The sequence below is a fragment of the Gadus chalcogrammus genome, chromosome 20, assembly GCF_026213295.1.
Source record: "Gadus chalcogrammus isolate NIFS_2021 chromosome 20, NIFS_Gcha_1.0, whole genome shotgun sequence".
NCBI lineage: Eukaryota > Metazoa > Chordata > Actinopteri > Gadiformes > Gadidae > Gadus > Gadus chalcogrammus.
In genome coordinates, this window is record NC_079431.1 from 707,608 (window position 1) to 735,407 (window position 27,800).

At 49.8% G+C, this 27,800-nt stretch overlaps 3 protein-coding genes across 5 annotated transcripts; 2 read left to right on the forward strand and 1 right to left on the reverse strand.

The window, feature by feature from the left end:
• Positions 1-959: 959 nt before the first annotated feature.
• Positions 960-19,270, forward strand: ankrd10b (ankyrin repeat domain 10b). 2 transcript variants are annotated; one of them, XM_056579378.1, is made up of 6 exons: positions 964-1,366; positions 2,117-2,269; positions 2,944-3,035; positions 15,564-15,829; positions 16,853-16,942; positions 18,454-19,116. In XM_056579378.1, the coding sequence occupies exons 1-6, from the start codon at positions 1,166-1,168 to the stop codon at positions 18,663-18,665; spliced, it is 1,014 nt and encodes a 337-aa protein (XP_056435353.1). In that variant the 5' UTR covers positions 964-1,165; the 3' UTR covers positions 18,666-19,116. The 2 variants fall into 2 exon arrangements, with proteins under 2 accessions (XP_056435354.1, XP_056435353.1); XM_056579379.1 differs by having other exon boundaries at positions 960-1,366; positions 16,853-19,270.
• Positions 19,271-19,496: 226 nt separating this feature from the next.
• ube2al (ubiquitin conjugating enzyme E2 A, like) lies at positions 19,497-23,997 on the forward strand. 2 transcript variants are annotated; one of them, XM_056579395.1, is made up of 6 exons: positions 19,497-19,706; positions 20,531-20,611; positions 20,699-20,724; positions 21,285-21,374; positions 21,453-21,541; positions 23,262-23,997. In XM_056579395.1, exons 1-6 carry the CDS (start codon positions 19,663-19,665, stop codon positions 23,388-23,390), a joined length of 459 nt encoding a protein of 152 aa, XP_056435370.1. In that variant the 5' UTR covers positions 19,497-19,662; the 3' UTR covers positions 23,391-23,997. The 2 variants fall into 2 exon arrangements, with proteins under 2 accessions (XP_056435370.1, XP_056435371.1); XM_056579396.1 differs by lacking the exon at positions 19,497-19,706 and adding an exon at positions 19,770-19,953.
• ing1 (inhibitor of growth family, member 1) lies at positions 23,851-27,626 on the reverse strand. Its single transcript, XM_056579382.1, has 4 exons — positions 27,400-27,626; positions 26,255-26,424; positions 25,160-25,308; positions 23,851-25,011 (listed from the first exon to the last, which is right to left on the reverse strand). The coding sequence occupies exons 2-4, from the start codon at positions 26,391-26,393 to the stop codon at positions 24,373-24,375; spliced, it is 927 nt and encodes a 308-aa protein (XP_056435357.1). The 5' UTR covers positions 26,394-26,424; positions 27,400-27,626; the 3' UTR covers positions 23,851-24,372.
• Between the last annotated feature and the right edge of the window lie 174 nt (positions 27,627-27,800).

Genomic DNA, 27,800 nt, shown 5'->3' on the forward strand with positions numbered 1-27,800 from the left:
AACGGTCTGTTAGCGGACAGGGAGCGTCGGCCGCTTTAGAGGCTCAGAGTAAACGTGTAAACGAAACAGAAAGAGCCTTCTGACCTCATTGCCGTAAGTACTTTTAACAGTGAAGTACTATTGACGTCATGACGCTGATCCCTACTCCACCTCGGGATGATAAAGTACCTGCAGGGTTTGACCTAGTTCAGCATGTGGTCGTCTGTCTCCCCCTAGTGGTCAAACCGCAGACTGGTCGTTTGCCTCCCCCTAGTGGTCAGGCCCCAGACTGGTCGTCAGTCTCCCCCTAGCGGTCAGGCCGCAAACTGCCGGGGGTGTCTGCCTCCCCCTAGCGGTCAGGCTACAGACTGCCGGGTGAGTCTGCCTCCCCCTAGCGGTCAGGCCGCAGACTGCCGGGAGAGTCTGCTTCTGCCCCAAGTGGTCAGGCCGCAGACTGGCGGTCAGGCCGCAGACTGCCGCGTGAGTCTGCTTCTGCCCCAAGTGGTCAGGCCGCAGACTGTCGCTTGTGTCTGCCTCCCCCTAGCGGTCAGGCCGCAGACCTCTCGGTTGCCTCCCCCTAGAGGTCAGGCCGCAGACTGATCGTTTTTCAAACCAACAACCTGGTGCTTCTGAAGAAGGGTTCACGAGCTGCGCCATATGCCAATGGCTATCAATGCAATAAATCACCGTGGTCCGCCCCTTTACAAGCTGAATCCGCTCCGTGTTTTGAACGGAGTCCGCCCCTTTACAAGCTGAATCGACTCCGTGTGTTCAACGCGGTCCGCTACTTTACAAGCTGGATCGACTCCGTGTTTTGACGGGGTCCTTCCCTTTACAAGCTGAATCCACTCCTTTCATTCAACGCGGTCTGCCTCTTTACAATCATAATCCACTCCGTGTTTTGAAAGCGGTCCGCCACTTTACAAGCTGATCCACCCCGTGTTTTGAACACGATCCGCCCCGCAGCTTGCGGCTCCCCTCCGAGCTTCTCATGTTTCAATCCGTCCATCGTTAGCGCGCTGAGCCTCCCGCTCTTCTGCGCGTGTGTGTGTGTAGTCAGGCAGAAGCACGCAGTTGCATACTCTGAGGCGGGGGTCTTATTTGGGAAACGACCGGAAAATCCCACACGTCGTACCGGAGCGGTGAGCCGTCGTGTCTGCCTCGTTTCCGTCCATCTCGGGCCAGGATGTCGGGAGACGCCGAGTCGTCCGGGTTCTCGAGCGAGGAGGTGCTGAACCTCCGCTTCCCTCTCCACCGCGCGTGTAGGGACGGGGACGTCGGCGCGCTGTGCGATCTCCTCCGGTGCGTCACGAGCCCCGCGGAGCTCGCGGCGGAGGACTCGTTCTACGGCTGGACGCCGATCCACTGGGCCGCGCACTTTGGACAGGTAGCTCCACGGCCGCTGCTGATTATACTGGTTATTTCACTACTGGGAATCTTGCTACTGGTTACCTTCATGTCGAGAACGTGGAGTTGTATATAGAGAGCGCGTGCACGTTCCCCGGTGTGAACGCGATCGGACGTGTGCTTGTAATGGTCGCCAACTGCGCACACGGTTCGCGGGTGATGAACCGTTGGCCGTCGCGTTTCCGTGGCAGGAACAGACGCCTCTTCGCGCTGCTTAGCGAGCATCCTCACGGCTGTTGACTGGTCGACCTCCCAGGGCACCGATGTTAGCTCCCTTTCTTTCCGGGCTGTCTTAACACCTACCGCCGGGCCCGTTGGCGCCATGTCCATCCTGACCGAGCGGAGGTGTGGCGTCCGGCGGGAACACGGAAAAGATCAGAGGCTCTCGTGTCCGCTGACTCGTTCAAAAACGAGCGCCAAGTCGACCGTTGTGTTTTATTATCAGTCTCTGACGAGATCTGACTGTTTGTTTAGTGTGGAAGTTAGTGAATGAATCAGAAGAAGAGTTGTTAACTTACCTGTTTACTAACCTGTTGTTAACTAACCTTTTACTCTTCAGCTGGAGAATAAGGGATGAGTTGTTAACTAACGTGTCGTTAACTATGGTTAACTAACCAGTATTTCCCCAGATGGAGTGCGTGATGAGTTGTTAACTATCTTGTCGTTAACTAACCTCCCCAGCTGGAGTGTGTGATGAGTTGTTAACTAACTTGTTATCTAACCTCCCCAGCTGGAGTGCGTGATGCGTCTGGTGGCGGTGGGCTGCGGTGTGAACGCGGTGACCTCGCGCTTCGCCCAGACCCCCACCCACATCGCCGCCTTCGGGGGTCACCCCGCCTGCCTGCTGTGGCTGCTGCAAACCGGGGCGGACATTAGGAAACAGGTATGGCCCGACCGCAGCTAACGTACCTTAATACATGATCTGATACTAGAGAGGCATGATCTGAGGATTTGATACATAGGATGCTTACAGTACAATAAACCAGCTGGGGGTTGCTATGGTAAATATTCCTCTCCAGTGAAGGCTGTAGTCATAACAGAGGACGTCACGTTGATCCGGAGGAAAAGACTTGTTGATCTCAGAGGGATCAGACACAGTGAGGATGATGTGTGTTGGCTCTGATACGGTGTGTAGTGCAGTGTGTGTTGGCTCTGATACACACAGTGTGTAGTGCAGTGTGTGTGTTGGCTCTCAGTGTGTCTGGCGCAGTGTGTGTTGCTACAGACCGTCAGGAGCTATCAGGATTAGTTCAGGACTCTGGGAGTTGGAGCGGAGGTTAACTGCAGCACTTTCCTGACCTACATTTAGGGGGGTAACAGACGCCTCTGGCTTTACCTCCCTCCCCCGCCCTGTTTGTCTAGGCGGGGGGGGGGGGGGGGGGGGGAGTTCACACCCTCGTCTTCCTCCGGCCTGCGTCTGATCTCTGGAGGGGAGGGAGGGGGAGGCTGCTGGCTGTCCATCTACACGTTGCCTTGGAGATGGACCGAGGCCAATATGACCGTGTGTGATTGGTTGATACCAGGTCATGTGACCATGTTGGTTGATCTCCTCCCCAGGACTATGTGGGAGAGGCCCCGGTCCACAAGGCTGCCCGCGCGGGCAGCCTGGAGTGTGTGAGGGCTCTGCTGACGCAGGGCGCCCAGGCTGAGTAAGTCCTACTCCTCCCTCCGTCGCTGTCTCTACTACCAGCACCTAACACGCCTTCTGCAGGGGCACCACCAAACCACCGGCCTGCAGGGCTCCCCTCTCCACCGGGAGGGTTAGGAGATCCCCTTTCTACGGGGATCGACAAGAGATCCCGTTTCTACGGTGATAGTTAGGAGATCCCGTTCTGCGGTGATAGTAGGAGATCCCGTTCTGCGGTGATAGTTAGGATATCCCGTTTCTGCGGTGATAGTAGGAGATCCCGTTTCTACGGTGATAGTTAGGAGATCCCGTTTCTACGGTGATAGTTAGGAGATCCCGTTTCTACGGTGATAGTTAGGAGATCCCGTTTCTGCGGTGATAGTAGGAGATCCCGTTTCTACGGTGATAGTTAGGAGATCCCGTTTCTGCGGTGATAGTAGGAGATCCCGTTTCTGCGGTGATAGTTAGGAGATCCCGTTTCTGCGGTGATAGTTAGGAGATCCCGTTTCTGCGCTGATCGATAAGAGATCCCGTTTCTACGGTGATCGTTAGGAGATACTGTTCTACGGTGATCATTAAGAGATCCCGTTTCTGATAGGTAGGTGTGGCTTCCTGTGGTAAAGCTGTAGATGAACCCTGAAGACCTCTGTACCAAAATCGTCACATTCAGTGGCAGCTACAGACACGTGGTTTGAATCTGACCCACTGGCTAGAATATCACATACCTGGCCCCATAAGCTTTCTATCCTTTGATTGACATTTATCGATAATCAAATAATAGCCATTTATTAACATATTTAGGGCTAGTCCTTAATATTGGCAGTTCATAATTCAACAACACTGGGCACACACACTCCTCACACGTTTAATTAAAAAGAAACCTATCACTCTAGTTTGCATGTTTTGGTGGTGTTCCCCTGCAATGTAACATTTAGAATGATTATAGAAACTGTATAATAGAACAATTCACATCAAGTTTCTTTCTTTGTATAATGGCCACCTTAATCACAGTTAAAATGTGTATGGGTTCTTCAAGATAGATTTATAACTCAGCTGTAAAATAGTTATATTATTTATGCTTTGCTGAAATGATGAAATAAGCAGAGGTGATTACATCCTGTAATTCACGTTTTGTGCAACTAAAGGTTTATGGTTTAAGAAACATGGTTTCATTACACACAGTAGAGAGGAACTTGATGTTGATGTGAGCATAGTAGGCCCTGTTGCATGATCTTTGTTATATCTGAGTGTGGTTTGATTTCTAACCCCTTGTTTGGTTCCGTGTATTGGGTGCTCTGCTGAACCAGATGACCAGGTGCACATCCCTCTGTCTGAGGTAGTGTCAGTTTGAATGCTGCCTTCTGTCGCATCAAATTAAAAGCAGCTTCTGTTGCACAATAAGTATTAATGTGTGTAGGGACTCAGCTGATTGGCTCAAGATATTGTAAGAGGCATAACTGGGCACGCTACTAGCGTTTGCATTTAGCAGACACTTTTATCAAAAGCGACTTACAATAAGTACATTTGTCTGAAGAAAGAGAGACAATATATTGCTGTCGGTACTAGGGGTGCAACGGATCATCATTGATCCGTGATCCGTTCGGATCATCTATTTCGGTTCGGCACACGCATGATCTGCGGATTGATTTATGAAAAAAAAAATTGCGCATGTTCAGTCCACACATAGCCGTAACCATTCCTGCTAGTTCCAGGGACAGAGCTACTTAACACGCTCTGGGTAAAAGTCTGCAACAGTTCCCTTTTCAATAAGCAAACAGTCCTATGGCTCGTTGTGATTTATTGTCCTCAGCGTACAACATGAAGAACAGTGGGCATGGAAAATAAAAGTAGGCTAGACTTCGGTGACTACTGTAACGATAACTGCTGCCTCCAGTGCTACGTCTGTTTCCATACTCGCGCTGCCACACAAACCTGTCGCCTAGGTTACCACACAGACGTAACACGTAGCTGACATAGCGATTGCCAACATAAAGAAAAACACATCGAGCATGGCCACGCATTTACAGCGACATCACCCCGGTGTTTCACTGACAGGAGTGAAACCGAAAGCGGCTCAACAACCGCTCATCACCGCGGCATTTAAGCAGCCCCTTCTTCCACAATCAGACCGGGCTAGAGCAATCACAAACGCTATTTTTTCATTTTTTTTGCTGATCCGAAAAATGATCCGATCCGTGACTCTGATCCGAGGAACGATCCGAACCGTGAGTTTTTTGATCCGTTGCACCCCTAGTCGGTACAGTAAGGTACTTAAGAGTCATTATGCATTCTTTATAATGAGGAGTATAACACAGTAAGAGTACTCTATGGTGCAGAGGGATCTCTCTTTCACCTGACTGTTGTTTAACTTAAAGCCATTGTTGCAGACGGCCTTCTAGGCTTCTAGATGTACACGCCCTGATCTGACATGGTCATAGTAATGAAAGAATGCTAATGTGTCAGACCATAACTAGTATCTGGATTCCTTTTTATCATTGAGAGGATTGAGCTAAAAGTAATTACCCAAACCGGTTCACTCTTCCAAGTTGCTTAGAGCCAATTATTAGACATTGTAGTGACCCCACCTCCTACTGTCATCATCAGTCAGTATTAATTAGATGATACATGTTGAAGAGAAAGATAGTAAACTTAAGTAAAATCACCAGAGCATTATATTTAGATGCATCGTATTATGAATTAGATTTGTACAATGAGCTGTTTCATTCTGACACCCTCATAGTCCATTAATCAGATACCACCAGAGTGCACATGCTGTGTTCTTCACTGAATGTATGACCTTCTTCACGGTCTTAATTAATACTGAAAGGGCATGTTGACAACTATTTAACGGTGAGTGTAGTTCAGTGGATACAGAGCATCAGCACATTTCTAAACATTCAAGCTGGCCTATTGACTGCAGAGCAGTTGGCTTTCAGTAAGAGATCTCAATATTAGTGGCTAAAACTTGTAGGTACGGTCAATGAACCACTTAACGCAATAAGACCCATTTCAGATCGTCTAAATAGAATAGGTTCCTTACTAGCGGGCTGGACACAGCATGCCTAGGTACTGGCTGGAGCTCTGTCTGGGGGCTCACCTGGTGCTAGGGTGAGAGGATGTGTGCTTGGTCATCTGCTTCTGTGGGCACTGATGTGATGATGATTAACTTGTTTTTTCCCTACAGGCCTTAGAATTGTTTCTTACGTCATGTCCTTTTTTAGCTTAAGTTCCAAAAATAAGGAGGCTCAATGGCAGCAGGAAAGTACAGCCAGACTAGGTGGGAAACCGCTCATGACAACTTTAAGACGCTTTCTGTAACTTAAGTTAAAAATGAACTTCAACTTTAATGTACACAAGATAACATTTGATCAATGCCAAAACGAAGGTTCCTGTGAAGAAACAGAAGATAAGTATACGAATACACATTTAATATCTACAATATATTCAAACCAAATATACACAAAACCTGTAACAGAGTAAATTAAGGTGATACAGGTCATCAGATTTCCACAAAGCCACACACGGGGCCAGACACATCCTCAACTTTAGTAAATGAGCTGATTGGAAGACAGACCTTGAGGCAAATTAAATGTTAAATGCTCGTATGAGCACGTATGATTTGATACCAACGGCCGCTAACAGGAGGTCAGTCGGGAATAGAAACGTAGAAAAATAATAGAGGTCAGTCATCCTCAGGAAGTAACGACCTGTAAGACCCTCTTGCCCCTTTCACACCGCCGCAAAATCGGGGCCGGTTCCGGGCCAGTTCGGAGCTAGGGCCAGGGCTTTGGTTTCACACCGCCAAAGAACCGGCTCCGGCCCCTAAAAACCGGTTCAACTCTGGCCCCGCTTTAGAGCTGGGCTAGAACTAGAACCGCTTTTACGCCGGGGGCAGGGGGCGGAGTTATCCGTACCTTCATAAACAGGAAGACCAACGAAGACCGGCATTTTTTAAAACACCGAAGTAAACAATGGACGTGAATCCGTGTATGGTTCTTTTTTGTTTTTTCTGATTTTGTTTTAAATCGGAATATTCAAAGAACGAACCATACACGGATTGAATCGAAGACGAAATTGTTGTTGTGGTTCAACGCGTCAACGCGCCAACGCAGCCAGATGAGTCCATGTCCATGCAAGTGAACGGAGCGTTCCCTCTTCGTCATAACTATCAAACCAAACATCCTTCACATTCACCGAGCGAACATTATGAAAGTAAAATGCACATTTCTCGCTAAAAATGTTTCCATAAACGCATTTAATGGCGTAACTATGTTACTATTTCCACCCAGAATAAAGAAAGATGTCGGCCGTATGCTTCTGTCAAAGCTCACTAGCGGAGACGTTTGCAGTGACGTCATGACGTTGCTCACGCCGGCTCCATGGCTGGCTCTGGCCGGTGTGAAACCAACCGGTTCTTAACTGGGGTAAGGCTGGAACCAGTTTGGAACTGGCCCTAGCACCAGCCCGGAACTGGCTCTCGGTTCTTTTTGGTGTGAAAGCGGCATCTGACACCTGGCGAGGACCCCCAGCTCTTAGAACAGGGAGTAGAGCTCTCAGTACAGGGGGACCCCATCACAGGAGGACAGCTCTCAGTACAGGGTGACCCCATCACAGGAGGACAGCTCTCAGTACAGGGTGACCCCATCACAGGAGGACAGCTCTCAGTACAGAGTGACCCCATCACAGGAGGACAGCTCTCAGTACAGAGAGTAGAGTGACCCCATCACAGGAGGACAGCTCTCAGTACAGAGTGACCCTATCACAGGAGGACAGCTCTCAGTACAGGGAGTAGAGTGACCCCATCAGAGGAGGACAGCTGTCAGTACAGAGAGTAGAGTGACCCCATCAGAGGAGGACAGCTCTCAGTACAGAGGGACCCCATCACAGGAGGACAGCTCTCATTACAGAGGGACCCCATCACAGGAGGACAGCTCTCAGTACAGAGAGTAGAGTGACCCCATCACAGGAGGACAGCTCTCAGTACAGAGAGTAGAGTGACCCCATCAGAGGAGGACAGCTCTCAGTACAGAGAGTAGAGTGACCCCATCACAGGAGGACAGCTCTCAGTACAGAGGGACCCCATCACAGGAGGACAGCTCTCAGTACAGAGGGACCCCATCACAGGAGGACAGCTCTCAGTACAGAGGGACCCCATCACAGGAGGACAGCTCTCAGTACAGAGGGACCCCATCACAGGAGGGCAGCTCTCAGTACAGAGTGACCCCATCACAGGAGGACAGCTCTCAGTACAGAGGGACCCCATCAGAGGAGGACAGCTCTCAGTACAGAGAGTAGAGTGACCCCATCACAGGAGGACAGCTCTCAGTACAGAGAGTAGAGTGACCCCATCACAGGAGGACAGCTCTCAGTACAGAGAGTAGAGTGACCCCATCAGAGGAGGACAGCTCTCAGTACAGAGAGTAGAGTGACCCCATCACAGGAGGACAGCTCTCAGTACAGAGAGTAGAGTGACCCCATCACAGGAGGACAGCTCTCAGTACAGAGAGTAGAGTGACCCCACCAGAGGAGGACAGCTCTCAGTACAGAGAGTAGAGTGACCCCATCAGAGGAGGACAGCTCTCAGTACAGAGAGTAGAGTGACCCCATCACAGGAGGACAGCTCTCAGTACAGGGAGTAGAGTGACCCCATCAGAGGAGGACAGCTCTCAGTACAGAGAGTAGAGTGACCCCATCAGAGGAGGACAGCTCTCAGTACAGAGAGTAGAGTGACCCCATCAGAGGAGGACAGCTCTCAGTACAGAGAGTAGAGTGACCCCATCACAGGAGGACAGCTCTCAGTACAGGGTGACCCCATCACAGGAGGACAGCTCTCAGTACAGGGTGACCACATCACAGGAGGACAGCTCTCAGTACAGAGTGACCCCATCAGAGGAGGACAGCTCTCAGTACAGAGAGTAGAGTGACCCCATCAGAGGAGGACAGCTCTCAGTACAGAGAGTAGAGTGACCCCATCACAGGAGGACAGCTCTCAGTACAGGGTGACCCCATCACAGGAGGACAGCTCTCAGTACAGGGTGACCCCATCAGAGGAGGACAGCTCTCAGTACAGAGAGTAGAGTGACCCCATCAGAGGAGGACAGCTCTCAGTACAGAGTGACCCCATCACAGGAGGACAGCTCTCAGTACAGAGAGTAGAGTGACCCCATCAGAGGAGGACAGCTCTCAGTACAGAGTGACCCCATCACAGGAGGACAGCTCTCAGTACAGAGAGTAGAGTGACCCCATCAGAGGAGGACAGCTCTCAGTACAGAGTGACCCCATCAGAGGAGGACAGCTCTCAGTACAGAGAGTAGCGTGACCCCATCACAGGAGGACAGCTCTCAGTACAGGGTGACCCCATCACAGGAGGACAGCTCTCAGTACAGGGTGACCCCATCAGAGGAGGACAGCTCTCAGTACAGAGTGACCCCATCACAGGAGGACAGCTCTCAGTACAGAGTGACCCCATCACAGGAGGACAGCTCTCAGTACAGAGTGACCCCATCACAGAGTGTAGGGTGATTATCTTAATGAAGGGTGAATTCGCCCAAGACGTTAAAGGCCGTTCCAGGGCCAGCTGTGGGCTGACGTCGTGGAGCCTTCCTCTTGGGGTCCGATTCCGACCCCAGACCGCATGTGACCGGGCCAGAGACGGAGCCTTAGCCAGGTTACCTTAGCGCAGGTTCAGCCTTTACCATGTGCAGAGAAGCTGTTAGCTCACAGCTCTTAGCACCAACTTTATCCACATTGAAATCAAAATCACAACTTAACACAATCTGTTCACGTTCATTCATTATTTAATTAACATTTCACCTAAATTAATAAAGACTAAACAGATGTACGATTACAAGATGGTTTAAAATACTCCAGAGAGATTAGAAAGTAATCACTAAACTCAATATGAATGTTCTCACAATCGTCAACTTCCCCAGCTACCAAATAATACACTATTCCGGTTTTATTCATAATCATGTATTAAGATAATAGTATCATTTATAATAGATAATAATAACCACCAACAACATAATATAATTTCCCAATAGGGGGAAAATATTTGATTTGAAATTCCGGAAAGACTTAAACATACTTCCACAAATGTTACAAGCATAGACTGTGCTCATACATACAATTTATATTATAAAATATCTATAGCTATTATATTATTTTGGATTTTCATACCAATGTACATTTTGTACATTTTAATAAATAATTGTTGTGTCTGCCAGTCCAGATGCTGTCTCCATTTGAACCTTCCCTGGACCCAAACAGGAACTCAAATGTTTACTTCCGAACACTATATATCTATACACATTACAGTCGGTATTAAACCGACTGTAATGAGAGCCGAATTCCGTTCCTAGAGAAAGCATGGATCACCAGCACCCTTAACCATGTCCCCGGAGGTACAATGAGGCCCAGAGACAACACGTTACAGTGCATTGGGAAAGTATTCAGACCCCTCATTGAAACATCACTCCTCATTCACCATGTTCTTCCCCAAAATAAAAAGGGAGAACATGCTACTGTACTTTTTAAGCAATCGCTTGTTCACCTCCATGCCTTTACTTGGTTCTTTGTCGAACTGCTTTCTGCAGTGACTACACCCACTAGTCTTCTTGAGGTCATGATGGATATATCTGGGGAAGGCCCTCTTTCATCGTCCCCCAAGTCAGGGGGGGCTTCCCAGCCATGGCTCCTGATGTTTCTGTCGGGCTGTGCCCCACACATATCCAGAGACGTCCAATGCCTCCTGCGTTTTGCCTTCTCGGCTGTGGGCCCATCGTTCCTCCTTCGAGGAGAAACCTTTTCCCTCCTCTGAGGTCCTGATCGCTTTGGATCAGGCTTTCACAAAGATCTCTCTTCCGTTTTATTCTTGATATTCTTGATCTTTCACTCCATCCTGACTCGTCCTTCAGAACCTGCCAATGAAGAGCTCCTCACAGCATGAGGTCAGCATCACGGCGCTCCACCTCCTGGAGGGTGAACGACAAGGGGGTGAGCCAAGACCATGCAGAGAGAACCATCCTGAAGAACCACGCCTCCCCCTGGGTTCTCCTGCTCCACAGTGCCCCCCCCCCCCGTAGCCTGCCAGCCCCAGGGGGATTCTGGGGGGTCCCAGCTTCTTCCACTAATGGAAGCTACTTTGGTCTCTGAATTCCCCAAAGAAGAAGTGTTCCCTAGACGACTCATCACATCAACTGGAAAGGACCCAGAGTGACCCCCAATCAGGTTCTAGAAACATCGAAGGAATGAGGAATGGAGGATTGGTCTGAATACTTCCCTAATGCACTAAAAACATCGGTATGTGTTGAGAATATCATCGTGATACGTTTGACACACTTCATTACATTCAATTTGACACACAGCCGTTTATATTGTAAATGATTCATGGAATTTCAGATCAAATATTGTTATTCTAAAACATCAAACGTGAATAAACCTTAGTTTAATTATGTAACTAGTGGGACCCTATGAAACTAAACCCAAGTCTTGAATGCGTTTTAGGTTTGTCATGAGTCGGTGGTGGCGGGTTAGTGTGTAGCGGCTTCCTTTAGAGTAGTGACCGTGGGCGCTGGTTGGAGGGTTAGAACAGCTAGTAACTGTATACTGCTAACATCTTGTTGCAATAGTTTTACACTGTCAATTTATTATGCAGATTATTTCACCTATTAAAACTGTTTTATCTGTCTGTCACTTACAATATTAACCCCATGATATCATACAGTCTGTTTTGACATCTGATCTTTTGTCATCTTTCTTTCCTGAAAGTGACAATAAGTACGAAATAAATTCTGTACTGTTAACGGAACAGAACCCTACGTTTTAATGTTTTACAGCCATTGAATTGGAAATGACTTGGTTTGGTCAAGTAATCGTTGAAAGGGGGAGAATAGACACTGCTGCCCCGTTCCCTGGGATAGCTGCACTGTTGTGGCTTTGAGTGTTCTCACTATCGCTTCCTACCTCCACTCGGGCAAACTGTTGAGGTATTTCTTGCGGTGATTGGTTTTAATGCTAGGACTTTATGAATCAAAACGTTAAATTGAATATGTACGTTTTTTAGACATGCATGCTTTGCTATTCATAATTGTTTCTGTAATGAGTTTATTTCTTTGATTTGTTATTTTTAACTAACCATAGGATCCCCTTGTGAGGACAGGTTAGTCATGTGAGTCCCACCATGTAGCATGATGACAGGGAGCTGGGAGATAGAGACAGGAGGAAATCAAAGAGCAGGCATTTACTACGAATTAACGCTTCCTTTAACTGTCCTGCCAAGATGGGGGTGAGGAGACACCTTTGCTCTGGTGTCGGTTGGTGTTTGGTCTCACTATCTACGAGTAAAACTGCTTATAAACCTATCAGGTAGTAAGGTGTAATATATATGTTTATTTTATGAATTTAAAACTCATGTAGGTTCCCGTCAGAGACAGAATAAAAAACATTGCGACAATATCTGAGAAATAACCTTGAAAAACATTCAAATAGATAAGTCAGATTAACTGAGTCATAACCCACAATTAACTAGTTATATTTTGTTATTCTACATTAAACTATTATACAGTTGTTGGTTTTCTACAATATTACATTATGGTTTTCTACAACTATCAGATTTCCCTGAGCCCTACTACATGGTGTAACCACTGTGTACCTGCTTCATGGTGTAACCACTGTGTACCTGCTACATGGTGTAACCACTGTGTACCTGCTACATGGGGTAACCACTGTGTACCTGCTACATGGTGTAACCACTGTGTACCTGCGGCTGTTGAGGCCTCAACGAGCAGCGACATGAAAACCCAGTTTCAGGCAGTTTCTTATCTTGGGATTATTTGATACAGTTTCCTATTGCAAGCATTTTTGTCGCCAACCTTTGATCCGAGCTGGACCTGGCATTAATCATGGATAGAACTGGAGAACTGGAGTGGAAAATGTACTGCTAAATGATCTTAAAATGGTTCAACCCAGAGATCAGGAATGACCCTGAACTGAGTGAGTGCAGGTCACAAAACCAAACGCTCCCTAAGTGAGACCACCCACCCCTAAATGAGACCATCCACCCTTAAGTGAGACCATCCACCCTTAAATTAGACCATCCACCCTTTATGAGACCATCCACCCTTTATGAGACCAATCACCCTTTATGAGACCATCCACCCTTAAGTGAGACCATCCAACCTTTATGAGACCATCCACCCTTAAGTAAGACCATCCACCCTTTATGAGACCAACCACCCTTTATGAGACCATCCACCCTTTAGTGAGACCATCCACCCTTTATGAGACCATCCACCCTTTATGAGACCATCCACCCGTTAGTGAGATCATCCACCTGTTAGTGAGACCATCCACCCGTTAGTGAGACCATCCACCCTTTATGAGACCATCCACCCTTTATGAGACCATCCACCCTTTATGAGACCATCCACCCTTTATGAGACCATCCACCCTTTATGAGACCATCCACCCGTTAGTGAGACCATCCACCCGTTAGTGAGACCATCCACCCTTTAGTGAGACCATCCACCCGTTAGTGAGACCATCCACCCTTTATGAGACCATCCACCCTTTATGAGACCATCCACCCTTTATGAGACCATCCACCCTTTATGAGACCATCCACCCGTTAGTGAGACCATCCACCCTTTATGAGACCATCCACCCTTTAGAGAGACCATCCACCCTTTATGAGACCATCCACCCGTTAGTGAGACCATCCACCCGTTAGTGAGACCATCCACCAACCACACGAGGGCAGACCACCTGGGGGCTTTGGAAGCGTTTATTTGATGGGATTCTATTCAGATTGATGTGTTTTCATTTTTATTTCAAATTCTACCGAGAATGTTTTTCATGTGCACCATTTCCTCAACTTTATTTACACACCTGCTTAGCAGGAAAGAAGGAACAGTTAATCATTTGATTTAGTTTTATCTATAAATAAGCAAACAATGGACTTGTAGTGAGACCAAATCTAGTTCTGTGTTTGGGAGGCAATGTCACTTGGTTCAACATACTTCCTATTAGACTCTTCCTTTTTATTATATTTATCATTATTATTATGATAACATCATGGTAAATATGTAGTAAGGCCATATGGTGTTCTTAGAGGAGACTTTAGAACAGTGCATTAGCTCCTCCCGATGACCAGCCCCCCCCTGTAGGCGTGGCTCCACCACATTATTTACACAAAGCCCCGCTGTGTTCTCAGAGCGCTGTTCACCGGTGTCCTGTGACCTTTAGCCTACAAACAAGTGTCAGCAGTGGATTAAACTTGGCAGTTTGATGTATTTACCGTTGGCCTCCTAAATCATTGGGCTGAATACCATTCATGGAGCCGTGATAGACATCTTTAGAAGCTTGTTGCCATTTATAAGAAACAACTGCCTCCCCTCTGCCTAAGTCTATTCCCTTAAGTATATAATTAGTTAATATTAGGGTATCTTCAACCAATGACATTGTTTCCATCACTAATATAAACCCAAAGATTATGTTGACATCACTGCATTGTTTGCTTGTTCATAACCCCCTCATAGTTCACCGATAGCTGCTGCATCAGGATAAGAGGAGGTTCTACTGCCAGGCAGTTGTCCCAAAGGGCTGAGCTCTGTGGATCCAGGGCTGATTAAGTTATTGATCCAGGGCTGATGAAGATATTGATCCAGGGCTGATGAAGATATTGATAGGATTATTATTAAGACATGGATGGATCAAGCTTTCCGGGGGCTTCAAGGGTTCCGGAAACGGGAGTGCTCGAGGCCTTTCTTCGTTCCGCATTCTGAACTTCCTTCTTGTGATTCCACCGCTTGACTCTGATGGAACCCAAGCAGGAAGTGACGACACGGAAGACTTATCTACTTCCTGGACCCATGGCGTCCAGACCCTGTCCTACATGTTGGAGAAGAAAAATCGCCCTCCTTGTCCGCTGCCTGCGCTCCCTGACGCCCCATCTCCGGTTTCTACTTAATTTCACCCTATAATTATCAAGAAGCAAGAACAGCTGACTCCACCTTCTGGGTCCGGCGAAGAGCTTGTGTCTCGGATGAAGACGGCGATCACAGCGTCTCCTCTCACCTCTTGATGACCAGCAGGACCTCCCCTCCACAGACCAGTCCACAGCACAGTCCACAGACCAGTCCACAGACCAGTCCACAGACCAGTCCACAGACCAGTCCACAGCACAGTCCACAGCCCAGCGGTCAGCCTGTAGACACTAGAGGAGGTACCATTAGCGGATCACACAGACGTTCAGTCCTTCATTGAAACTGTTGTTACTCGTCTGAATCATATCCTCCTGCAGCAGATATCGTTCCCCTCATTAAGCACTTTTTAATCAGGCTTTAGCGTGTTATGGACTATGATCCCAGAAGGATCATACGTCATCCATCATCGATGACGAGGATAGTGCAGGCCGTATGTGTGTGTGTGGACGGTGTCTGTCTGTGTGTGTGTGGACGGTGTCTGTCTGAGTGCCTGGTGCGTGCGTGCTGATTGGTTGTCCTCACGCGGTCCCCGGAGGGTGCTGACGCGTGCCCTTCCTGTCGTACAGCCTGAGGAACGCCAGCGGGCTGACAGCGGCCGACCTGGCTCACGCCCAGGGCTTCCGGGAGTGCGCTGAGGTCCTCTTCAACGCCCAGAACATCCAGAGGAACCTAGCCCCCGCCCAGGGCCCGCTGGGGGGGTTCGGCCTGAACGGGTCCGCCCACAACGGGGACCACGCCCTCCAGGGGCGCAGCTTCCTGTCCGCAGCCCCGAACAGGAAACGGTCGTTTGATGGCATGGAGGACAGTCAGTTTAAGAAGCCAAGAACCAACGGTACGCCCCAAAGCATGCTCCTCATTAAACCTCATTAAGATATGCACCTCATTAAGACACGCTCCTCATTGAACCTCATTAAGAACCTCATTAAGACATGCTCCTCATTGAACCTCATTAAGACATGCTCCTCATTAAGACATGCTCCTCATTAAGACATGCTCCTCATTAAGACATGCTCCTCATTAAGACGTGCTCCTCATTAAGACGTGCTCCTCATTAAGACGTGCCCCTCATTTAGACATGCTCCTCATTAAGACATGCTCCTCATTAAGACATGCTCCTCATTAAGACATGCTCCTCATTAAACCTCATTAAGACATGCTCCTCATTAAGACGTGCTCCTCATTAAGGCATGCTCCTCATTAAACCTCATTAAGACATGCTCCTCATTGAACCTCATTAAGACATTCTCCTCATTAAGACATGCTCCTCATTAAACCTCATTAAGATATGCACCTCATTAAGGCATGCTCCTCATTGAACCTCATTAAGACATGCTCCTCATTAAGGCATGCTCCTCATTGAACCTCATTAAGACATGCTCCTCATTAAGACATGCTCCTCATTAAGACATGCTCCTCATTAAGACATGCTCCTCATTAAGACGTGCTCCTCATTGAACCTCATTAAGACATGCTCCTCATTAAGACATGTTCCTCATTGAACCTCATTAAGACATGCTCCTCATTAAGACATGCTCCTCATTAAGACATGCTCCTCATTAAGACGTGCTCCTCATTGAACCTCATTAAGACGTGCTCCTCATTAAGACGTGCTCCTCATTGAACCTCATTAAGACATGCTCCTCATTAAACCTCATTAAGATATGCACCTCATTAAGGCATGCTCCTCATTGAACCTCATTAAGACATGCTCCTCATTAAGACATGCTCCTCATTAAGACGTGCTCCTCATTAAGACATGCTCCTCATTAAGACATGCTCCTCATTAAGACGTGCTCCTCATTGAACCTCATTAAGACATGCTCCTCATTAACCATGTTCCTCGTTACCCCCCCAGGCTTCGGCGCCCCCCCAGGACTGCTGAACGGAGGAGGCGCTGGAGAGGACCTCATGGAGAGCATGCTGGAGGAGTCCTCCTCAACCTCAGGTGGGCCCGCCCCCTTTACCTTCGGGCCCTTGGCCCCGCCCCCCGGGCCGGACCAGAGGGAGGACTGGGCCCCCGCCGCGCCCCGGGAGCAGGAGATCATCACCGTGGGCGCCATGCAGACCCCCTGCCGCTGCACCAACTCCTACGCCTACCTCTAGGGGGCGTAGCTCTGGAGGGCGAGGCGCCCCCTCTGGAGGGTTAGCACCTAGCTTCAGAGGGTTAGCACCTAGCTTCAGAGTTAGCGCCTAGCTTCAGAGTTAGCGCCTATCTTCAGAGTTAGCACCTAGCTGCAGAGTTAGCGCCTAGCTTCAGCGGGTTAGCGCCTAGCTTCAGAGGGTTAGCGCCTAGCTTCAGAGGGTTAGCCGGCCGTGGTGTTGTAGTGGCTCGTCTAGGGGTTTACTTTGTTGCTTTGGAATAGAGTTGTGTCACAATGGGTTGTCCACCTTTTCTTAAGATGAGTAATATATTATTCTCCTTCGAGGTTCCTCGTTTGTTAGATCTGTTGGTCTGTTTTGGTCAAGGTTATAAAAGTTGTATAAAAGATTTTGGTTGGTAAACAGAATGTTTGTTTTCTTGCACAATTTACAGGAACATGATAACCAGGGATGTGTAGACCAGTGGGTCGGGAGTTTGTGATGGCTGTAAATATAGGGCCCAAATTCATGCATCTACACAAGTAAAACTTAGTTTTAGAAGTTCTCAGAAGGGAGAGTTTGTGTGTTCAGTGCCTTGTTACCCTTGGTTCACATCCATTCAGGGGATTTCTTCGTTTAGCTTTAGCGTGACAATTTCCTTCTCATTTGTTAGAGGAGAGTTTCACTATAAGCCAAAGCATATAAGGAATGTTATTAATCAAGATGAGCTACACTGAAGCCGTCCTCGGTGTGGAGGTTCAGGCTGACGCTCAATGTGTAAATCTGGTGTAAAGATGGTAGCTGGAGTTCTACTGTTGGCCGACGACATGTGGGATTAATCGCTGCTCTTGTGACTCTTGATGTCATGAATGACAGTATAGGGAAGTTTAGCTTGTTGATATTGACTATCTCAATTCAGCTTTGACATTTACAAATGGAGGCTAGGTCAGGATGTTCTGTCTCATTAAACTAATCGAGGCATTTGTTAAAGGAACGTCCCGGGCTGAGGGAGGGGCGGAACTACGGTTCTCTGATGTGCTGAACCCAGGAGGGGTTCGGGTTGAGGCTCTGAACAGAGAGCTCTCCTCACCCAGGGAGACGTTGAGTCCTCCAGGCCGGTCAGACCGCCTGGAGCCCCGGCTGTGGCCTGGAGCCCCGGCTGTGGCCTGGAGCCCCCGGCTGTGGCCTGGAGCCCCCGGCTGCGGCCTGGAGCCCCCGGCTGTGGCCTGGAGCCCCGGCTGTGGCCTGGAGCCCGGTCCTCCAGGCTGCGGTCCTCCAGGCTGCAGCCTGTGACAGTGTGTCACTCCAGCTCTGCCAGCTGTTCTGTACTGCGTGCCGTGACCGCTCCTCTATATTGTGGTTTTGTCTCATCTCTAGTGGCAGGTGAAACACACTCTGGGGATTTTACCTCAAATGGCCACAGCCAGCGAGGGGGGGGGACCCCAGAGACCGGCGGGGTCCAGCAGCCTGCCTACGGGGACGAGGCTCCCAGTGCAGGCAGTCAGCTGGAGCACCAGACGTCGGTCAAGGCAGAGCAGTTTTATGACCACGCGTTCTTCAGCACAATGCTCCTCTACCACGGGTCATGAGACCGGGTCTTCAGCACCATGCTCCTCTATAGGCTCATGAGACCGGGTCTTCACCTCACAACCACGCTATGCTTCATTTGTTAAAAAAATTAAAAGAAACACATGGAAGGGAAGGCTTGTATTTCCAGAATTTGCTGTTTTCAATGTATATACTTGTTCTGTCTTTGTTAATGTTTTTGTTATTAGAACCAATACCATAAGTTCATTGGTCACTATGCTGAGCTTCGTTTTTTTAAATACACTTTATTAACTGGTTTTATTTGGGAACGAATACGCATCGATGTATTTAACCAATGCCTGTACTCTGATAATCCTGTTTAATTAAGGACTTATGTATTTTTCAGATTTCTTGATACAAGTTTGATTGGATGATTGTCACAATGCTCATTAATTACAAATAAAGGGTTTGTGAAACTAAACCTTCAATCTTTTGGCAAGAACTGTTTATTCTAATTTTTGTAACATTTCTCTGATTCCCAAAGCGCACATCACTGATTTGTTATCTATGGTTACTTTATAGTACATATACATGTGAATGTAAAGCTATATCAGTTGAATAATGGGTCCAATCTCACCTGTCGGTACGAGCCAGAACCCACCCTATGATCCCACGTCAGTCTAACCGCTCCTCCTACTCGGGGACAATCTACACTAATAGGGTAGAATTATACGGCGCTATAAACCAAACGAATTCATCCGAAGAGGTATATACATGAATCGTAAAGGCCTTTAAAAACTCTATTAGATATCGTCCCCCTTCTGCAATGGTAGATGAATAGTGCGTATGGTCCACAGCTGATGTAACCTCACCCGTCTACCCCCCCCCCCCCACCGCGGTGGAGTGGTCTAATCCGCCGGCCCTCCGCGGCCACAGAGCGACGCTACACCGGGCAGATCGGGTTTCGGCGGCTGCGATGTTGTAAAAAGAGATCTTCATAATCAGGTATTAATATCAGACAGCGAGCGGCGGGCCCTCGGTGACTAGGGCGCTACAACCATGTCGACTCCGGCCAGAAGACGGCTCATGAGGGACTTCAAACGGTAAGCTGTCGGCTGAAGTGTCAGAAGGAGCTGCTAGGCTAGCTCGGAGCTAACGCTAGCGCGACCGAACTTGTCCGGCGTCAACAATCTCACCTGATTCGTCGATCGGTGTTCCGGCCGTAGAGAGTCGTGTGATTGACGCCCCGCTGGTGTTAGTAGATGACGTCCTGTCGGAGTTAGTAGATCACGTCCTGCTTGGGTTAGTAGAAGACGTCCCGCCGGGGTTAGTAGAAGACGTCCTACCGGGGTTAGTAGATGGTCCCGCTGGGGTTTGTAGATGACGTCCCGCTGGGTTAGTAGAAGACCTCCTGCCGGGGTTAGTAGATGCCGTCTTCTTAGGGTTACTAGATGACGTCCCGCTGGGGTTAGGGGTTAGTAGAACCAGTTGACTAACTGGTTAAGACTGTTTGGTGCTAACTAGCTGATTTTAAAGGTTCACTGGCGGAGCGGCTCTCCGTCTGAAGTCAACCGAAAGGTTCTGTGTACGAGGTGTCTGCGTGTCTCCCCCTCCAGCTTCTCTCTGGGCTCCACGGTCCTCAGTGTACTGGTGTTATTTACTGGTCCGGCATGTAAACATCCCAGTGGAACTGGTTCAGTGTCCGGAACCAGCAGAGCTCTAGATGTTGTTCCTCCAACATCTAGTCCATTAGGGGCTAGGACGGTCCTCGGATTGTGTTAGGACGGTCCTCATAAACACAATGTGTGTGTTGGGACGGTCCTCGTTAACACAATGTGTGTGTTGGGACGGTCATCATAAACAAAATGTGTGTGTGTACGATGGTCTCCAGTGCAGGCTGTCCCGTAGTAACACTCTGGGTCCCCAGGCTCCAGGAGGACCCCCCCGCCGGTGTGAGTGGAGCCCCCTCTGAGAACAACATCATGGTGTGGAACGCCGTCATATTCGGGTACGGCGACGCAGCCTGGCAGAGCAGGAAGTGATGTCAGTTGTAAAGGATTCATGACCTGAACAGGATGTGTTTGTGCTCCCACAGGCCTGAAGGGACCCCCTTTGAGGACGGTGAGTGGCTGTGATTGGATGACCACTACGACATCGTCGGTCCACATTACCCCTCCCCTGGGTGGACGGGTTCTGATCCGTCACGGAGTTGTTAATCCTTCAGATCATCCATTGTTGCATTAATGGTCATCTTTGATGCATTATTTATTCTATTCCTAATTAGTTCATATGGTGGGCTAGGTTCTAAGGCTAGAGGAACACTGTGGTGTAGTTCATATGGTGGGCTAGGTTCTAAGGCTAGAGGAACACTGTGGTGTAGTTCATATGGTGGGCTAGGTTCTAAGGCTAGAGGAACACTGTGGTGTAGTTCTTATGGTGGGCTAGGTTCTAAGGCTAGAGGAACACTGTGGTGTAGTTCATATGGTGGGCTAGGTTCTAAGGCTAGAGGAACACTGTGGTGTAGTTCATATGGTGGGCTAGGTTCTAAGGCCAGAGGAACACTGTGGTGTAGTTCATATGGTGGGCTAAGTTCTAAGGCTAGAGGAACACGGTGTGGTGAGGCTAGGGTCCGAGTGGTCCAGCCACCGGTCACTAAACCCTGCTCTCCATCCCCCCTCCAGGCACCTTTAAGCTGACGGTCGAGTTCACAGAGGAGTACCCCAACAAGCCCCCCACGGTGCGGTTCGTCTCCAAGATGTTCCACCCCAACGGTAGGACCCTCCCCCGCCTCCCCCCCCCCTCCCCTCCTCTTTGTGAATGTGTAAGGTGACGTTATCGTTGTTTCCTAGTGTACGCAGACGGCAGCATCTGCCTCGACATCCTCCAGAACCGCTGGAGTCCCACCTACGACGTCTCCTCCATCCTCACCTCCATCCAGGTAGGACGGGTTCCAGCTGTTCTGATACCAGGACCCGAGGTTCCTCCCAGACCGCCTGAACTGCGGTCTGGTGTCTGCACAGAGAACACCAAACACTGCAAAGAGAACATCAAACACTGCACAGAGAACACCAAACACTGCACAGAGAACATCAAACACTGCACAGAGAACATCAAACACTGCACAGAGAACACCAAACACTGCACAGAGAACACCAAACACTGCACAGAGAACACCAAACACTGCACAGAGAACACCAAACACTGCACAGAGAACACTAAACACTGCACAGAGAACACTAAACACTGCACAGAGAACACTAAACACTGCACAGAGAACACTAAACACTGCACAGAGAACACTAAACACTGCACTGAGAACACTAAACACTGCACAGAGAACATCAAACACTGCACAGAGAACATCAAACACTGCACAGAGAACACCAAACACTGCACAGAGAACATCAAACACTGCACAGAGAACATCAAACGCTAAACACTGCACAGAGAACATCAAACACTGCACAGAGAACACCAAACACTGCACAGAGAACACCAAACACTGCACAGAGAACACTAAACACTGCACAGAGAACACTAAACACTGCACAGAGAACACCAAACACTGCACAGAGAACATCAAACACTGCACAGAGAACACCAAACACTGCACAGAGAACACAAAACACTGCACAGAGAACATCAAACACTAAACACTGCACAGAGAACATCAAACACTGCCCAGAGAACATCAAACACTGCACAGAGAACACTAAACACTGCACAGAGAACACTAAACACTGCACAGAGAACATCAAACACTGCACAGAGAACATCAAACACTAAACACTGCACAGTGAACATCAAACACTGCCCAGAGAACATCAAACACTGCCCAGAGAACATCAAACACTGCACAGAGAACATCAAACACTGCACAGAGAACATCAAACACTGCACAGAGAACACTAAACACTGCACAGAGAACATCAAACACTGCACAGAGAACACTAAACACTGCACAGAGAACACTAAACACTGCACAGAGAACACTAAACACTGCACAGAGAACACTCAACACTGCACAGAGAACACTCAACACTGCACAGAGAACACTCAACACTGCACAGAGAACACCAAACACTGCACAGAGAACATCAAACACTGCACAGAGAACACTAAACACTGCACAGAGAACACTAAACACTGCACACTGCACTGAGAACATCAAACACTTCACAGAGAACACTGCACAGAGAACACTAAACACTGCACAGAGAACACTAAACACTGCACTGAGAACACTAAACACTGCAGCGTTCGTTAGCGGTCGGAATGGGAAACGCGTCGTCTTCGACTGACGTGCTTTAGAGCTAACAAGTCGAAAAACTTGGAGGCTCACGCTTAACTAGAAGAATACAAATGTATTCTAATTAAAGATTATAAGTGTTAATGACCTAGTTCTGAATAAAAATTAGTCCACAGTAAGTGAACATCGCTGTCATCGTAAGAGAACCCTTCAATAAGGACAGGTGTTGCTATAGTTACGATGCTAGACGCTGTATCGGTATAAACTCGGTATCGGCCGATACCCAAGTTCAGGAATCGGGAAGAAAAAGCGGTACGGGAACATCTCTGGTTTCAGTGGTCAAGAGAGCTGGTGGCTGGTTCTGGACTGGTACCGTTCTCACTGCCCCCCCCCTGTGCCCCCCCCCCAGTCGCTGCTGGACGAGCCGAACCCAAACAGCCCGGCCAACAGCCAGGCCGCCCAGCTGTACCAGGAGAACAAGAGGGAGTACCAGAAGAGGGTCTCGGCCATCGTGGAGCAGAGCTGGAGGGACAGCTGACCGCCTGCTGCCCCCAGGGCCCAGTGTGTGTGTGTGTGTGTGTTTTAGTGGACCCCCCCCATACACCTCTTGAAGCTTTTATGCACTTTACCTTCACCTGTATCGCCTCCTCCACACGGAACCCTTTCTTTTTATTTTGGCCCTCTGTGATTGGTCGGGGGCCTTGCGTTGGGCGGTTGGCCTTGTGGTTTAGTTTGGTCACTCAGGACGCCTGTGTGCTGTTCTGCTGTAAGTCTCCCCACTCATCATGTCCACGTTCTGAAGGACGCGTGAAGCGTTCAACGTGGAGACGCTTCGGTCGCCGTCCAACAGGTTTTTGGTCTGTAGTTGTTTTTTCCCAGAGGTGTTTCTCTGGGCTCTGATTGGTCCCCTCGGCAGGACAGACACACGGGGGGCGACCAATGAGCCCGCTCTCCAGGGGTGTGAGCTCCATGCAGAGGTCAGGGGTCAGTGCTGGGGTACAAAAGGTTGCGTGCGTCTGACTTTATGTACAGGAGCTCTGTTCTCTCACTCTCCCCTCATTTACTTTTTTCAACACGTGTAAATAAAAAGGCAAATTCACTCGTCTCTTTTAATTGGTCCATTTTGGTGGTTTGTAACGTGGTAACCAGCCCACAACAGTACTGAGGATGAGTTGTGTATCACTCCATCACCGTCCTAAAGCCCAGCGGCCCGATGTTGGAACAGGATTCATTTCAACACATGACTACAAAGATAGAGGAAGTAGTTTATTTGTTAAGTAGAAACAAGGATGATAATGCATGCACGATACAACTTTGCAAAAAATAACCATGGGTACGAAAAAGAACAGTGGACCCAAAACATGCAGGTTGCGTTACATTATGTCTATACTTCAAATACAAACGTGAGCAGGAAGTAGCTCTGAGGCGCTCATAAAAATAGGTTCTTCCAGGAGTCCTTGTTCTTCCAACAGCGAGTCGATACAAAAATACAAATGGACACAAAGTGAGGCGTGGCGCGGCTACCTGTAGGAGCGCTCCTTCTTCGCCCGCTCCAGGGCCTTGTCCATGCTCTTCTCGTTCTCCCCCCGGCACTTGGGGCAGAACCACTTGCCCTTGGGCTTGTGGTGCAGCCCCACGCAGGAGAAGTGGAACCACTCGATGGGGCACTCGTCGTTGTCGCAGCCGATCATCTCGCCGTAGGAGACCTGCTCGCAGAGGCAGTAGGTGGGCTCGTCCGGGTCGATGGGGGGGTCCGGGGGGGACACCTCCCGCTCCGACTTCCCCTTGGACCGCTTCTTCTTCTTGGAGGACGTCTTGGCCCGCTTCTCCCGCGAGGCGCCGGCGTCCTCGCCCTGCTCCAGGCCGCCGCCCCCGAAGCTGTCCCGCCCCTCCCCGTTCTTCTGCCGCCGCGACCGCTTCCCCCCGGACTTGTCCAGGGCGCCGCCGCTGGGCGGGGCCTCCTCCCTCCTCTTGTCGTGGTGCGCCGCCTTGCCGGGCGTCACCGTCACCGACGCCGCCGGGGACAAGATGGCGGCCGTGGCGGCGGCGGTGGCCACAGCGACGGGGGGAGGGGCGTGGCTCTCAGGGCTCTCCTGGGACGAGTGGAGGTGCTCCGAGTGCCAGTCCATCTGCCGGGTGCGGTTCTCCACCAGCTCCACCTGCAACACAATACCACGCCCCTTTAGAGTCAGGTGACCTCAGACATGCCCCCTTTAGAGGCTGACAGGGGACCTCAGACACGCCCCCTTTAGAGGCTGAAGGGTGACCTCAGAGGTCCGACCGGGGGAGGGGGGGGTCATTACGCACCATCTGAGCAGCGATCTGGATCTTCTCGTCTCCGAGCTCCTGGCTGCGGATCAGGACCTTCTGGATGGCCAGCTGGAGCCGGCGTCTCTGAAGGGGGTCCGCCTCCCGTCTGTAGCGCTCGTATGCCTCGTCGAGCTCCTTCAGGACGTCTGAGCACAGACCAGGGAGACAGTGAGGAGACACCAGGGAGACAGTGAGCAGCACAGACACCAGGGAGACAGTGAGGAGACACCAGGGAGACAGTGAGGAGACACCAGGGAGACAGTGAGGAGACACCAGGGAGACAGTGAGCAGCACAGACACCAGGGAGACGGTGAGGAGACACCAGGGAGACAGTGAGGAGAGCAGCACAGACACAGGGAGACAGTGAGGAGAGCAGCACAGACACCAGGGAGACAGTGAGGAGACACCAGGGAGTGAGTGGGGAGACACCAGGGAGACAGTGAGGAGAGCAGCAGACACCAGGGAGACAGTGAGCAGCAGACACCAGGGAGACAGTGAGGAGACACCAGGGAGACAGTGAGGAGAGCAGCACAGACACCAGGGAGACAGTGAGGAGACACCAGGCAGACAGTAGGGAGACACCAGGGAGACAGTGAGGAGACACCAGGGAGACAGTGAGGAGACACCAGGGAGACAGTGAGGAGAGCAGCACAGACACAGGGAGACAGTGAGGAGAGCAGCACAGACACCAGGGAGACAGTGGGGAGACACCAGGGAGACAGTGAGGAGAGCAGCACAGACACCAGGGAGACAGTGAGGAGACACCAGGGAGAGCAGCACAGACACCAGGGAGACAGTGGGGAGACACCAGGGAGACAGTGAGGAGACACCAGGGAGACGGTGAGGAGAGCAGCAGACACCAGGGTCATGGAGACAGTGTGAGGCATGTTCTAACAGTTCTATCAGTATCAACGCAGTTCAACCACCCAGAACATCATACGCTAAATGATGCACTGGAGACGAGAACACATTCATCTGAGGTCCCCTCATATCAGTAAACCACCTGTCCTATAATACCATTAATGGCCGAGTGTGGTCCCCTTATATCAGTATCACCTTGTGTCCTATAATGTTATGTTATTAATATCCCACCTTGGTACTTGGCATCGATCTCCTTCATGAGGGACACGCTCCTCTGGAGGTCAAAGGGCAGCGACTCCACCAGGTCCAGGTACTCCTCCACATAATGGGCTACAACGTGGACGGGGTCCCCGGTGGTTGGGTTCAGCATCGCAGGTCTTTATTCAGCCTGACCACCGCACCTGGACACCAGAAAGACAACACATCACAATAAGACAACAAACCACCATATGATACAATCAAACACGTGGATTTAGGCATTCAATTTGTTAATGGACATTTAAGTATCAGCCGTAAGCCTTAATGCTTATTCCAGTTAAGCTATCGCTAAGCACCATGTTAAATAAATGCACATATGTAGAAAAACAGGGCAGTTAGCGGATGTTACGAAACCACAGTAACATCAGAGGAGACAGGTGACGTGTTCGTGTGCAGCCCAAGAACGAACCGGAGTCAACAACATGAACGGAGAACGGCAGCAAACCCTGATGAACTGGACCCTGTCTGACCCTACATGACACACGGGGGACGGGCCGGACCTGTCTGACCCTACATGACACACGGGGGACGGGCCGGACCTGTCTGACCGTACATGACACACGGGGGACGGGCCGGACCTGTCTGACCCTACATGACACACGGGGGACGGGACGGACCTGTCTGACCCTACAGGACTCACGGGGGACGGGACGGACCTGTCTGACCCTACATGACACACGGGGGACGGGACGGACCTGTGTGACCCTACAGGACTCATCGGCGGGACGGACCTGTCTGACCCTGCAGGACTCACCGGGGGGACGGACCTGTCTGACCCTGAATGACACACGGGGGGGACGGGACGGACCTGTCTGACCCTACAGGACTCACCGGGGGGACGGACCTGTCTTGACAATTCCTGAGTCTAATCTCACACACTCAACCATAATAGAAACAGCGATGGCGAAAAACCCGCTCTATGTCACAGATTAGCCGACATTATTAATGTAGACCACACCACGTGGGACCCGTGCTCCCAGTGGACCACACCACCCGGACCAGTACTCCCAGTGGACCACATGTAATTGAAGGGCTCTCGTCGGTCTGGTCATCATGTTGGTGGAGCTAGCGGACAGACAGCAGCCTGGCGGATCAGACAGACTGACGGCTCAGTTTACCTGACGGGTCCGTGGTTCGGGTCCGTGGTTCTGCTCCGGGAGGGGAGCGGTGACCCGGGGCCTGGTTGGGGGGTAGTGGAGGGTTTAGTGGCTTTAACCCGCGCTAGCTTACCGACCCGAGGCGCACTGTGCTGTTAGCCTAGCATCACTAGCATGCTGCTACTGCTAATGGGCCCTACTGCGCATGATCCAGGGGGGGACGTGTAGTAGACTGGTGGATCGGATCCGCGTCAAACTGGGCTCTAGGAGAGTTCACATCTAATTTTTTTTTTTTTATTCAAAACAAGCAATTAAGTGAACTTGTAACAAGACAACCACAAACCAAAAATAGTAAAGCTCGTCAATCAAGATGAAAGATTTTAATACAGCTCGAAGGACCCCCTGTGGCGGAATAGGCGCGT

Bases quoted from the DNA above. Each gene is read 5' to 3' on its own strand.
- ube2al (XM_056579395.1), top strand. From the start codon at position 19,663: ATGTCGACTCCGGCCAGAAGACGGCTCATGAGGGACTTCAAACG. The intron at 19,707-20,530 runs GTAAGCTGTCGG...CTGGGTCCCCAG, and splicing joins CTCATGAGGGACTTCAAACG to GCTCCAGGAGGACCCCCCCG. The intron at 20,725-21,284 runs GTGAGTGGCTGT...TCCCCCCTCCAG, and splicing joins AGGGACCCCCTTTGAGGACG to GCACCTTTAAGCTGACGGTC.
- ankrd10b (XM_056579378.1), top strand. From the start codon at position 1,166: ATGTCGGGAGACGCCGAGTCGTCCGGGTTCTCGAGCGAGGAGGTGCTG. The intron at 3,036-15,563 runs GTAAGTCCTACT...CCTGTCGTACAG, and splicing joins ACGCAGGGCGCCCAGGCTGA to CCTGAGGAACGCCAGCGGGC. The intron at 16,943-18,453 runs GTGGGCCCGCCC...TCTCATCTCTAG, and splicing joins GGAGTCCTCCTCAACCTCAG to TGGCAGGTGAAACACACTCT.
- ing1 (XM_056579382.1), bottom strand. From the start codon at position 26,393: ATGCTGAACCCAACCACCGGGGACCCCGTCCACGTTGTAGCCCATTAT. The intron at 25,309-26,254 runs GTGGGATATTAA...GTCTGTGCTCAG, and splicing joins GATCGATGCCAAGTACCAAG to ACGTCCTGAAGGAGCTCGAC. The intron at 25,012-25,159 runs GTGCGTAATGAC...ATTGTGTTGCAG, and splicing joins TCCAGATCGCTGCTCAGATG to GTGGAGCTGGTGGAGAACCG.